The 12,458-nt window shown below is 45.2% G+C and overlaps 1 protein-coding gene across 1 annotated transcript in view; it reads right to left on the reverse strand.

The window, feature by feature from the left end:
• C7 (complement C7) overlaps window positions 1–9,622 on the reverse strand; it is a 31,765-nt gene extending 22,143 nt beyond the window's left edge. The window contains exons 1-6 of the mRNA XM_035100474.3: window positions 9,358–9,622; window positions 8,947–9,002; window positions 6,807–6,879; window positions 3,786–3,927; window positions 2,194–2,347; window positions 563–701 (exon numbers count right to left, since the gene is read on the reverse strand). Of these exons, the coding sequence (XP_034956365.3) occupies window positions 563–701; window positions 2,194–2,347; window positions 3,786–3,927; window positions 6,807–6,879; window positions 8,947–9,002; window positions 9,358–9,363 (570 nt within the window). The 5' untranslated portion in view covers window positions 9,364–9,622. The remainder of the gene's footprint in view (window positions 1–562; window positions 702–2,193; window positions 2,348–3,785; window positions 3,928–6,806; window positions 6,880–8,946; window positions 9,003–9,357) is intronic.
• Between the last annotated feature and the right edge of the window lie 2,836 nt (window positions 9,623–12,458).

Genomic DNA, 12,458 nt, shown 5'->3' on the forward strand with positions numbered 1-12,458 from the left:
CGGCCATCTTGGTGGTGGCCGCATGACGGCGGCCATCTTGGTGACGCCCGCCGCCATGCAGCCACCACCAAGATGGCCGCCGGGCATGCATAGAAGCGACTTCCGGTGCCGCTCTGCCCGATTTCGGGTGCCCACACATGGGAAGAGTGGCACCCAAAATGGAGGCTCCCTGGCAGGTAGGAAATCCGGGGGATTTCCGGGATTTTCCTCCATTCGGGAGAACAGCGGGGAATGGATTAAAATCCAGAGGTTTCCCGTGAAAAATGGGGTGCTTGGTAGCTAAGGACAGAACCACTACACTAGCTTCCATACAGATGCGTTGCTATTGGTTGTCAGGAGGAGCATAGCAGAAGTAATTCAACAAGGTGCAAATGCACCAGCTAAGCCAATGCTGCTCTTTTGCCAGTGTGTTTGCACTGCACCAAACTATTTGCCTTGCCTGATAGGCAACAGAGAGCCAGCTGCCAAGATGCTAAAGTTTTGCCCCACCCCCCAGCCAGTGGGCTGCTTCTGTTCCTATCCCCAGATGATACTGTGGCTGAAAACAAGCAATCGGACACACCTGGAATGTGTAAGCAAGGACACTGTCACTCAGCCGATAATATTCTCTCTGGTCTCCACTGAACACTTTTCTGCATTGGCCACCAAAGCTCTTAGTATGGATGACTCCACCTCTGCTCTCACCCGTAAGAGCGTCAAAGCTGCAACCAATCAGAGTCAGGACACAGATTGCAAAGTTCACAGGATTTAGAAACATCAGTTGTTAACTAAATGTTCGCATACATCAGCAGACTACTTCCAAAACTAAATTATGCAAAGAACAGGGCACTTTGTAATGAGATTTTGTACTGGCAGAGCTACGATGCAAATCCCCGCCACTGCAAGTTACATCAGGGAAAATAAAACAAAATGTTTCCCCAACAGAAAAGAGCAAGCACCTGATCGTTCTAATGCATTTTATCTCTATGGCAACTGCCCCTGCTATGTTACATTTCCAGGTAAAATTAATGCAACTTGACAAACAACAATGGTCAATCTCCTCGTATCTTTTTTCTCCTCCTGTGTTCAGCCTGAATTGAGGTCACCAACAAGGCCAAGGGGACACATAAAGCCTGTAATTTATTTGCTTTGAAATAATCACCTGCCATTTATGCTGAAGTTCTGGTACATCCACCAAGAGCTAAGGAATAGCAGCAGTAGTTCATTGCGACCACTCCTATGAGCCATTGCAGGGAGGTGCTAGACTCAGTATACCTCACCCACCTGCAACATATTGGCCTATTATTGGCCTATCCAACATGTGTTTTGTAAGAATCGCTACAGTAATCATTGTATGTTATTCGACTCTGCCCCCTCCCATGACATCACATGCGTGACGTCAGGATGTCTCAGTGGGCCCCCTCAATCAACTGGAGAAGATGGCGCTTCTGGTCAGGAGTCTACATTGTCACGCAAGGCCCATGCCTCTGGAGCTCTGGGGCCTCCTGGTCTTGCTGTAGCTGCTCAAGCAAGCAGTGGCGTGAGCAGCAGTAGCAACCTCTTCGTGCCTTGCAGGGCCAACTTTACCCAGGGGTGCAAGGGGTGCGGGGCACCTGGGCGCTGAATTCTTGGGGGTACCAAATGTATATCTACTGTATACCGGTCCCTCTCGATCAGCGGCAGTGAAAAGCAATGGAGTGAAAGTCCAGGCACCCCCAAACTGCGACCCTCCAGATGTTTTGGCCTACAACTCCCATGATCCCAAGCTAACAGGACCAGTGGTCGGGGAAGATGGGAATTGTAGTCCAAAACATCTGGAGGGTTGAAGTTTGGGGGTGCCTGCTAAAGACGGCCCTGGTGCCTTGTTCTCTCTTTGAGGAAGGCAAGGAAGGTAAGGCTCAGAGGGAGATTCAGGCAAATGGGCAGCAGCAACAACAATGGCAAGGAGGAAATGGTCCTCGTGCTCTGGGAGGAGGGCCCCTTAAGAGCAACTCCCACCCAAAACAGATGCCAAATGGCCTATCCGAGAAGTAGCTACAATGCTCATGAAAAGATAATCTTCTCACTTCATATGGCCACGAGACAACTGATGCTTTGAAGACCTGGAACTAAATAAATGCTTTGCCCTATGTACGTAGAAGCTAAATGTTTTTGTTTCTCTTAAATAACCAATCATCGTTGCATCAAAATGAATAAGAACGACAAAGAACTCACCCTGCTCCTGTAAGCTCTACATTAGGAGGCGGCTTCAAAGGTGGCTTGGTGTTTTCACACACCATCTTGATCTCATCGCATCGGTCCTCATCAGCGCCATCTTCCTCACAGTCGTGATCTCCATTGCACACCAAGGATTTGCTAATGCACTGCCCTGTGGCCATAAATACAGGTAACATAGGAACGATGAAGAAACTCTTGCACCCATCTAGAGAACAGAAACTGATTCTTCTGAGATTCCTCCTCCCTCATAGAAAGGTGGGGACCCCTACATGGCTCTCACTACCACAATGCCCCCAAACAACTCACTTGGTACTTATGGAGGCCCCGGTCCTCTCCTGGTTTTCTTTCTTTATTTTACATTTTGTTGGGTTTTTCTTTTCTTTGACCTTGAACAATGCTGGGCTGAGCGGAAAGTAAAGCTTCAGCCTTCAGATGTCCTCTTTCTTTCCTTTTTGTTTTATGTTTGGGAATGGATCAACAGATTTTTGCCATTTTTGGTAGCTTTGCGGATGGACATGTTTCTCCAAGCGTCTTGGAATTTTCTTTCTGTGAAATGGGTTGCCTTGGTTTGGTGTTTGGGACTGAAAGCCAGCCCCCGCCTCCCACTAAGTTTCTGGGTTAGTTATTTGTCCTTTGTGACAAGGCAAATCTCCTTGGCTTCTCCTTTAGGGGCTTCTCTGGAAACCTCATGGGCAAGCAAGGTCCATTGGAGCGTAGTAAGCCCTTCCATCCTATCCTCAGGTTGTATATATGTGTAAATAAAACTCCATATCCTAAAGACATCAAGTCTCCATTGACCTTCATTTCAAGGAAACTGTACCCTGGGTAAGCACTGGAACTCCTGGGGTCTCTCAAAGCTCAGAGATTGGGGTGCAGGCAACAATATTTATGTGCTGTTATCTGATGCCTGAGAGTTCTGTTATTTACCACTGTATAAGTCATTTACTGTGAGTCCCTCTAGAGACCCTGCATAAAGAACTAACTCTCTCTCTCTCTCTCTCTCTCTCTCTCTCTCTCTCTCTCTCTCTCTGTGTGTGTGTGTGTGTGTGTGTGTGTGTGTTTATATATATAAAAGGTAAAGGGACCCCTGACCATTAGGTCCAGTCGTGACCGACTCTGGGGTTGCACGCTCATCTCGCATTATTGGCCGAGGGAGCCGGCGTACAGGTTCCAGGTCATGTGGCCAGCATGACAAAGCCGCTTCTGGCAAACCAGAGCAGCACATGGAAACGCCGTTTACCTTCCCGCTGTAGCGGTTCCTATTTATCTACTTGCACTTTGACGTGCTTTAGAACTGCTAGGTTGGCAGGAGCTGGGACCAAGCAACGGGAGCTCACCCCGTCACAGGGATTTGACCTTCTGATCAGCAAGCCCTAGGATCAGTGGTTTAACCACAGCGCCACCTGGGTCCCTGTGTTTATATATATATATATAAATAATAGAAATCATAATAAAGAGTTACACTTGCATTCCCATATCTCCCTCTTTTTGGTCCCATCGGCTTCTGCTGTGGAACAATAATAAAATCATAGAATTATAGAGTTGGAAAGGACAATGAACAGGTCAGTTGGATTCTTGAAGGAACGTACCCGACGAACATCTAAAACGATTGCCACACCCATCTTCTGTTGGGCACCCTCTTGTAGGAACACAAGGACAGGTTTCAAAGGAACTTCCTGGACATGGCTGTCCTCCAAACTGCCCATAAACTGCTACGGTCCGTCTGCGAATCTAAATCCAAAAACAATCCTTTAGGCTAGAAGTAGGTTCCAGTAGTGCTCTTAGGAGCAAGGCAGATGATATGTTAGCTCTGAATTTGTGCCCTTTGAAGAAAGGGGAATGTCACAAATTTCCTGGGGAGGCAGGAAGGTCAATGCTGGGCCTTTTTGCCACCATCTCCATCATCTGCCGCTCTCAGTGGTCAGATGTAGGGTCATGAACTTCATCCCCAAAGTGCAGTCCTAATTGTGTCACTGGCAACATCACATGTGCACCTGTCTGCAGAACAAGCTGCTGTTATAAGGCATAGGAGTAGAACCTGGTTTAAAAGTTGGCAACCCTACCCATGTGTGTTTTATATTGCCGGATATTCAAAAGTGTTGTATTTGGATACGAGAGACCCAGTTTCAAATTGTCACTCAAGCAGAAAATCTTATTAAGTTTCCCTGCGTTGGTTACTGAAGGCCAAAAACTCTGTATTGCTAGACCACATGTTCACCATTTATGGTGTGGGAGTTTGCTTAAAGAGAAAATTAACTAATAATCTGGTAAGAAAACTTGGATTGTTCACCAGCGCTGCCTTAATTGAGAAACATTTCAGCTACTCAGGCAATGAATCTTGTAAAAGTAACCAGCGAAGAATATAAACATGGAAATAATTTGCATTTTAATTTGAGAGTTATTGTTGCGGGGAAAACAGGCGGATCTATTTGGCCACATCAGCAGCAAATGAAAAACAGCGGTTTGGTTTATAGGCTGTCTGTTCCTGGATTTATATATCCTCCGCTAGAGAACTCAGATGCCAGGAAATTAATCTATATAGGAAAGCTAAAGTAGTTTAGTTTAGCTAGCTGAGGTTGCAATCCTATACCTTGGGAGTAAGCTCCATTGAGCACAATGGGACTTGTGCCTGCATAGGCACGCATAGGATTGCCCTGTGAGGCACCAATCCTATGCACATGTGGTCCCACTTAACTCAGTAGGATTTACTTATGAGTAAAGATAAATAAGATTGAGGTGTGAAATATAGGGTGTTTCAGGTGGGAATCAGTCATATACTGTGGTATCTCAGTTTTTGAATGTAATCCGTTCCGGAAGTCCATTCGAGTTCCGACATGTTGGAAAACCGAAAACTGAAAGCGGAAGCCTCAAAACGGAAGCCTCAAAATGGAGAACTCAAAATGGAAGCCGTGTTTCCTGTTTGACTTCTGAAGCGCGTTCAAAAACTGAGGCATTTACTTCCGGGTTTTTGGCGTTCAAGTTCTGAAACGTTCAACTACAGAGGCGTTCAAAAACCGAGGTACCACTGTACTGACAAATTAACCTTGCACAGTTAGAGAGGCCTTGTAGGGGAAGATGCACTGGAAAGTGTGGGGTAACACTTGCTCTGCCACAATCATAGGATCATAGATCTAAAAGAGGCCACAAGGGTCATCAAATCCAACCCCCTGCAATGCATGAATCTCTTTGCCCAACATGGGGCTCGAACCCACGACCCTGAGATTAAAGAGTCTCATGCTCTACCAAGCTATCCTTCACATAGTGTTGTCTAACTTTCCTGCAAACAAATCAAAATGAATGTTCAAATGGCCAGCATCATCATCATTTAGCCTTCCCAAGTTAAATGAATGAATGCTCATAAACAGGACTTCTGGATGCACCTGTAGTGATTGTCTAAGACAGGCATCCCCAAACTTCGGCCCTCCAGATGTTTTGGACTACAATTCCCATCTTCCCCGACCACTGGTCCTGTTAGCTAGGGATCATGGGAGTTGTAGGCCAAAACATCTGGAGGGTCGCAGTTTGGGGATGCCTGGTCTAAGATGACTTTAAGCAATGGTTGCAGATGAAGATCTAGGGCAGCAGTTCCCAAACTTTCTCTTCACAGACCACTTGCTGGACCCTGTAATGGTTTTTCTGCCCAATGTAGCAATTTAATGTGTTGTGCTAGTACGATACTAAGTGTATTTTTATTGGGTCCCCCCCCCCCCGGGTTATATATTGTATTGCAACTTAAGGTGTAATTGTGGATTTCATATTGCCATGAAATACAATATAAGGAATAAAAGAAACAACAAAAAGACAATCAAACACCAATTGAATATGATGGATATGCCAACTCCAATCTTCAACCACAAATCCACAGATACATTGTAGGTCACCTGCTGGTCTGAAGACCACAGTTTGGGAACCCCTTATCTAGGGCACAATCCTCTTGGAAGTTCTCCTGTGCAAACCCTTTTGAAAGAACAGGCTGCGCAGAAGCTCAGCAGTGTTGCTGTGCAGTTAACGCATTCCAAGGCACTTGAGCACGCGAACTTCCCAAACGATTGTGCCCTAGACCAAGGGTGGGCAATCTACTGGTAGATCTTTGGGAGATCTGTAGTAGATTGGCCAGGGTTTCCAATTTTTTAGTCGTTTAACAGTAATAACAACATGACTTCCCCATCTGAGACTGCTGAAATGAAGGAAAGCTAAAAGGATTTCCCATGAAAGGGTTGAGCTCAGTTCTATTCTGGTGCTAAAAATAAATCTCTTAGGGTTTAGAATGTACTTCAAAGCACCATGTGTGTGTATATGTGTCATTAAAATTTTAAGTACTGGTATATGGTATATGTTATTTGCACCTGGTTCTGGTTGGTAGATATTGGAGTATTAATAAAAGAACTAAGTGCATCACATAAGGCTGACCATTCCTGTCCTAGATCTTCATTCATAACCATCACTTAAAATCAACAAATTACCTCTATAATCCAATTAATAATCATGATTATTAATAAACATATGATCCTCAAAATATTGGGTAACAAAATAATGGCAACCAGATTGCTGTTGTTATTATTATTACTACCCGAGTAGCATACAAATGGCACACATTTATAATACTGTACCTGAGTCTTAGTACAGCCATCACATTCTGACCAAGGACCAAATGGATTCCAGCTGCAATCGACTGGAGAAGCCCTGGATTTTATACGGGGAGAAAGAAAAATACTGTCAAGGTTTCAACATTGGGAGAAGCACCATAGGCCAATGGTAAAGAACATGCAGAAGGTCCCAGGTTCAATCACAAGGATCTGCAGGAAGGTCTCGGAAAAATTCCCATTTGATCTTGCAGTTATCTGTTTTGAAAAGTTGTTGACTTCCTCCATAACAAAGTAATCTCGAGGAATCCCAAAGTTAGTGGATGGCCTGGATCAAGCTACATCTCAATCATCCTGTTCAGCACTGCCCCTTCCAACTATGAGTTGTAGCCAGTCCTACTCAGGGCAGATCCAGGTAACAAACCTAAGTTAATCATGTCCATTAACATCAGTGGGACTACTCTGAGCAGGAGTAGCATTGGCTGCAACCCTGTGTTGCTACTGCCCTGTGATCATTCCCTTGGGAGAAAGTTCTGAGTAAATGTGGTTAAGATTGGGCTGCACATCTTGCTGACGAGGAGCTCATGCATATGATCATATGATGACAATAGGAAGCTTCCTGTGCCTCCATCAATTCTTCCTTGTCCGTAGGACGTTCTCCTCCAAATCACTGCCTTCCCACACTTTCTCCTTCCTCAGTCCAGATTTTCTCATTCCCTCTCCTTTTGGAGTATCCCTGGTAAGAGAAGATCCAGACTGATATAGGAGAAAGTGTGGGAAGGCAGTGATTTGGAGGAGAACCTTCTATGGACAACAGAGAATTGATGGAGGTGCAGGAAGATTGCTATCCTCACTATAAGACTGTATTGAGAAAAGCCATTTGCTCTTCTTCCCTTGCTGCTGGGCTGCTCCAGTTCTCTGCCTGCCTGGCCATAGCTCTTCCCCTTTCTGTTACTGCACAAGGCCATGCTTTTTATGTAGCAGATCATATGGAAGTGCGGAACAGCCAGTGGTTGCTGCAGCTTCACCAGCAATTGTTTTTACAAAAGTACAGCAGCGCTTCCTGGAAATGTGCAGCAAGTATCAAAACATGTTTACTCTGAAGAAACTGAAGTGGTACCACTTGTACTGCTTTTACAGTCACGGCTTCCGCCAAATGACCTTGGGAACTGTGGTTTGTTTGCAGGGAATTGTAGGTCTCCTAACAACTCTTAGCACCCTTAAAAACTGTTGTCCCCAGGATTATTTGGAGGGAGCCATGACTGTTAAAGTGGCATAAGTATGGATGTCATCTGTTAGGGATGCTGGAGAGAGAAGATCCAGCTATATGGTCTCCAAGGTCTCATCCAACTCTATGGTTCTATCGTAATATGAAAAATCTCATATGGAGATTGCACATGCAATAGCTGTGGGGTTCTCTCCCCTCCCCCCAATAGAGCTCCTGCAGGGTGGTGGAAATCATAAGTTTCAGTTTCTGATTTTTGTGCAGCCGTCTTCTACCTCTAACAATTGCATAAAAAGCAGGAATTCAGTTTGTGATTCCCCCCTCCCTTGCAATAGCATTTGTCTATCTGTTTATCCACAGGTGGCGCTGTGGGTTAAACCACAGAGCCTAGGGCTTGCTGATCAGAAGGTCGGCGGTTTGAATCCCTGCGACGGGGTGAGCTCCCGTTGCTCGGTCCCAGCTCCTGCCAACCTAGCAGTTCGAAAGCACGTCAAAGTGCAAGTAGATAAATAGGTACCACTCCAAGCGGGAAGGTAAACGGCGTTTCCGTGCGCTGCTCTGGTTCACCAGAAGTGACTTTGTCATGCTGGCCACATGACCTGGAAGCTGTACGCCGGCTCCCTCGGCCAATAACACGAGATGAGCGCCGCAACCCCAGAGTCGGTCACGGCTGGACCTAATGGTTAAGGGGTGCCTTTACCTTTACCTTTTTACCAGCTGAATTTCTGCCTATCATGCAGCTATTAAAAGCACAGGAGCCCTACCAGAGAGAGAGAGAAAAGTTGGCAACCTAGATAAGAAGAAGGAAAGATCACTCTCAATCCTAAACTTATACTGCACAGCTGAAGCTAACTAGCTACTCAAGTCCTACCGATGAACAGAGGAAAATACATGCTGAATATATATGCTCATCCCTTTTCAAAGTGCCAAAGAACCGCTCACCTTGAAAAAGCAGGAAAGGAGGCCACAATTGCCACCAGAACAAATGTTCCAAGGGCCTAAAGAGAAGGAAGGGGAGACTGGAATTATTGTTCGGCTCACATTTGGCCTGATTTTCCAAGTATAACAGCATAAGCCTAACCATGCCTACTCAGAAGCAACTTGTATTGACTGCAAGGAAGCTAAATCCCAGGTAAATGGGGTTAGGATTGCATCCAAATCAAAGGCAAGCAGCTGTCAAAGTCATAGGGCTGAATTTAAAAATTCCAGTTATTGCAACTCACCATGTCCCCATCGACACTCCCCCCCCCCCGCCCTTACACCCTGGTAGTTCTTCATCCATATGCCTTGCATAAATGAATATTACATTAGACTTGGTTTCATCTGCAGAAATTGGCTCAATGATTGCCTTACCTTCATGTTGGGAGAAATGCTCAACCTACATGGCAACTAGCAGTGAAGAAAACATTCCTCCTCCGGGAGAAGAAGGCAATTTAGAACCAGGAGGAGCAGTCGTCAGCCTGTCTGTCTCAAAACTTCTGGAGACTAACCCTGCCTGGCGGTTCTACTTTTTCTTTCACAAGAGAGGCCTTAAGCAATACGGAGGAATGTTAACAATAACCCATCTCCTCTCCTCTAGGGACACTTAACAGCCTGTTCCTGTAACTTCCCAAGTATCTTAAAATAGTAAGAACTACTAGATTATAAAACAAAGCTTGGCTTGGAGTGGAATAAGCCCTGATGAACTTTTTTTAAAAAAAGAGAGTTTAGGAAGCTGCCTTGCAACATATCAGACTATTTATCCAATTAGACCAGCGTTGTATACAACTTTGAATGGCACCTGCTTTCCAGGCCCTTTAAGGGAGTAGCACAGTGGCAGAGCAGATCCCAGGTTCAATCCCTAGCACCCTTGGGCAGGGCTGGGAATGTCCCCTGCCTGCAGCTCTGGAGAGTCATCTTGCTTTATTAGCCGAGGGAGCCGGTGTACAGCTTCCGGGTCATGTGGCCAGCGTGACTAAGCCGCTTCTGGCTAACCAGAGCAGCGCACGGAAACGCCGGTTACCTTCCCGCCAGAGTGGTACCTATTTATCTACTTGCACTTTGACTTGCTTTCAAATTGCTAGGTTGGCAGGAGCCAGGACTGAGCAACGGGAGCCTACCCCGTTGTGGGGATTTGAACTGCCGACCTTCTGATCGGCAAGCCCTAGGCTCTGTGGTTTAGACCACAGCGCCACCCACGTCCCAGAAAGTGTAGGCAACTCTAAACTAGCGGGACCACTAGTCTGATTCAGTATCAGAACATCCCCTCCAAGTGCCCTGATTTTCCAGGCATATTCCCGGAATTATGAAAGCTTCTAATTTGATCTGCCAGTGCTGCCGCCACTGAGCTTGGGGAGGAGGATGAGCCAGAGCTTGCCCAGAGTGGCAGCAGCAGCGAGGGAGGATCTCATTGCCTCTCCATGGCCTCGTGCTAATTTAGACATAGAGATGCAAAGTTAAATATAATCACTAGGATTTTCAGTAGAAACACAACACCTAGTGGGGAGGATTTGTGAGAAGGTCTTCAATCAAGGTGACTAAGGCTGTTTTGGTACTGAAACTCTGGTTTAGATAACCTGCTTCCTCTAGGGAGGACCACTTCAAGAGGGGCTGTATCACCACCGCTTTCAAAGTGGCAGGGAAAACTTCCTCCCATAATGAGGCATTAACCACTCCCTCGATCCATCCCATCAAGCACCTCTTACTAGATTTAAACAGCTTCACCACTACAAGCCTCTTGCTCACATCGCTAGGCTGCAACAACATCCACAGTCTGCAACTTGGCAGTGCTCCACAGCTGTCCAACAGGCCTGAACTAATTTGGGCATCGTTTAGCATGGTTCCAAGCAATTTTGACTTCAAAGTGCTTCGCAAATCTTGTAGAAAAGGTATAATCTTTTCAGGACCAAGTATTCCTTTGGACAATGATAGGACTGAACAGCCTCCCCAGACCTGGTGCCCTCCAGACATATTGAACAACAACTTTCATCAGTTCTGGTCTGCACAGTGGTTGGAGAAAGCTGTGCTAGAATTTCTGCTTGGACAATGGAACAGCTGAGGAACTTTGAGCTATGGAACGAAGAACCGAGGAAAAGAAAAAGGGAGGAAGATGAGGCAATATGGTGCCATGAGCTTCAGCCTTCCCCAAACTTTTTTGTTTAGTGCAGTAAGTAATTTAAAACTTGCTTCACAAATAGACAATACTGGAACTGAATGTCTAGGGACTAATGGGATGTTTCTGCTTGAGTCCCTTCAGGCTACTTCCATCTGTCGTCTAGAACAAAACAAGATACTGCCTAAGAAAGCTTTAATTCTTCTTCCTAAAGCGTTGTAGTGTTCCAAAGAGTCTGTTATATTTCCTTATGAGTTTTGGCTTTCTATGCAACAGAAATTCAGGTTCCTCCTTAAATTTCAAATGCCTTTGGAGCATAGTAACATCACACTCATTAAAATTGATTTCAAGTCATGGATCTTAAGAAGTCCTCTGATCTCGATCTGAAGATTGCAGCTGACAGACAACCTAACCCATCCCTTGATGCACCATCCCTGTTAATGTACAAATATTCTCCCTCTCCATTCATTATCTGTTATGTTCCCAGATGCCAACCCTTTCTCTCTATTACTTCTGCAGATGGTGATGGTCAAATTACGGCTGGAAAGAGAGAACATTGGGCTGATACGTTCTTAGCTTGGGAAATTGGCTGTCAGCGAGAGCTTCTGGACTTTCTTCTGTTAGCAAATGTCACCCGCTTTTTCTAATTAGCTGTAATTAGCTGGCTCCAAAGTTCTTAAGGTTTTTATCACATTTCAGGGACTAAGAGAATGAGCCTAGGGACGTGCCTTTCGGAAATGTGTCAAACAACAGTGTTTGGCTATTTTCCTCAGAACAAATGGTTCTTTCCCAGGGGGCTTAATGGAAGTAAACTTTCATAGGAGCCTAATCAACCTTCTGTTGCCTCCAAGGAAAACAAAGGATTTATTTGCACATTCATGCGGCAGGTTATATATATACTGCATCATCCATTATGGACATAGGGTGGCTGAAATTAAGATATGAGTTGCAGAACAATTCCTTAAGCTCTCAACCTTAAAGTGCAATTTCAGCAACTAACAGTACCAGTTTTGGATTTCAGATGGTAAAGAATACCCAGAATTGGCAAATGAAGCAATCGGCCACCTGCAGCATTTGGTGTCATCTGTCTTTGTGAGCAGGATTCTCAATGATAGTGATCCTCAAAACAACCCCCCCAAAAAAACCCCATATGTTTAGCCGTATGAAACGAGTCAAGAGGTAGCCTTTCTAATATAACCCCTCAGTGGAATGAAATCTGGAAGAACTAACATGCCCAGATGCCTCACTAAAATCCTTCAGAATATTTGTATCTTGTAGGATTCAACTTTAAAGAAATAGTGGGGTGTCTGACTTCACCTTTCTCTTTAATTTGACTTCACTTTAATTTTAATTTCCCTGCTGA

The sequence above is a fragment of the Zootoca vivipara genome, chromosome 10 (genome assembly GCF_965207765.1).
Source record: "Zootoca vivipara chromosome 10, rZooViv2.hap1.1, whole genome shotgun sequence".
NCBI lineage: Eukaryota > Metazoa > Chordata > Lepidosauria > Squamata > Lacertidae > Zootoca > Zootoca vivipara.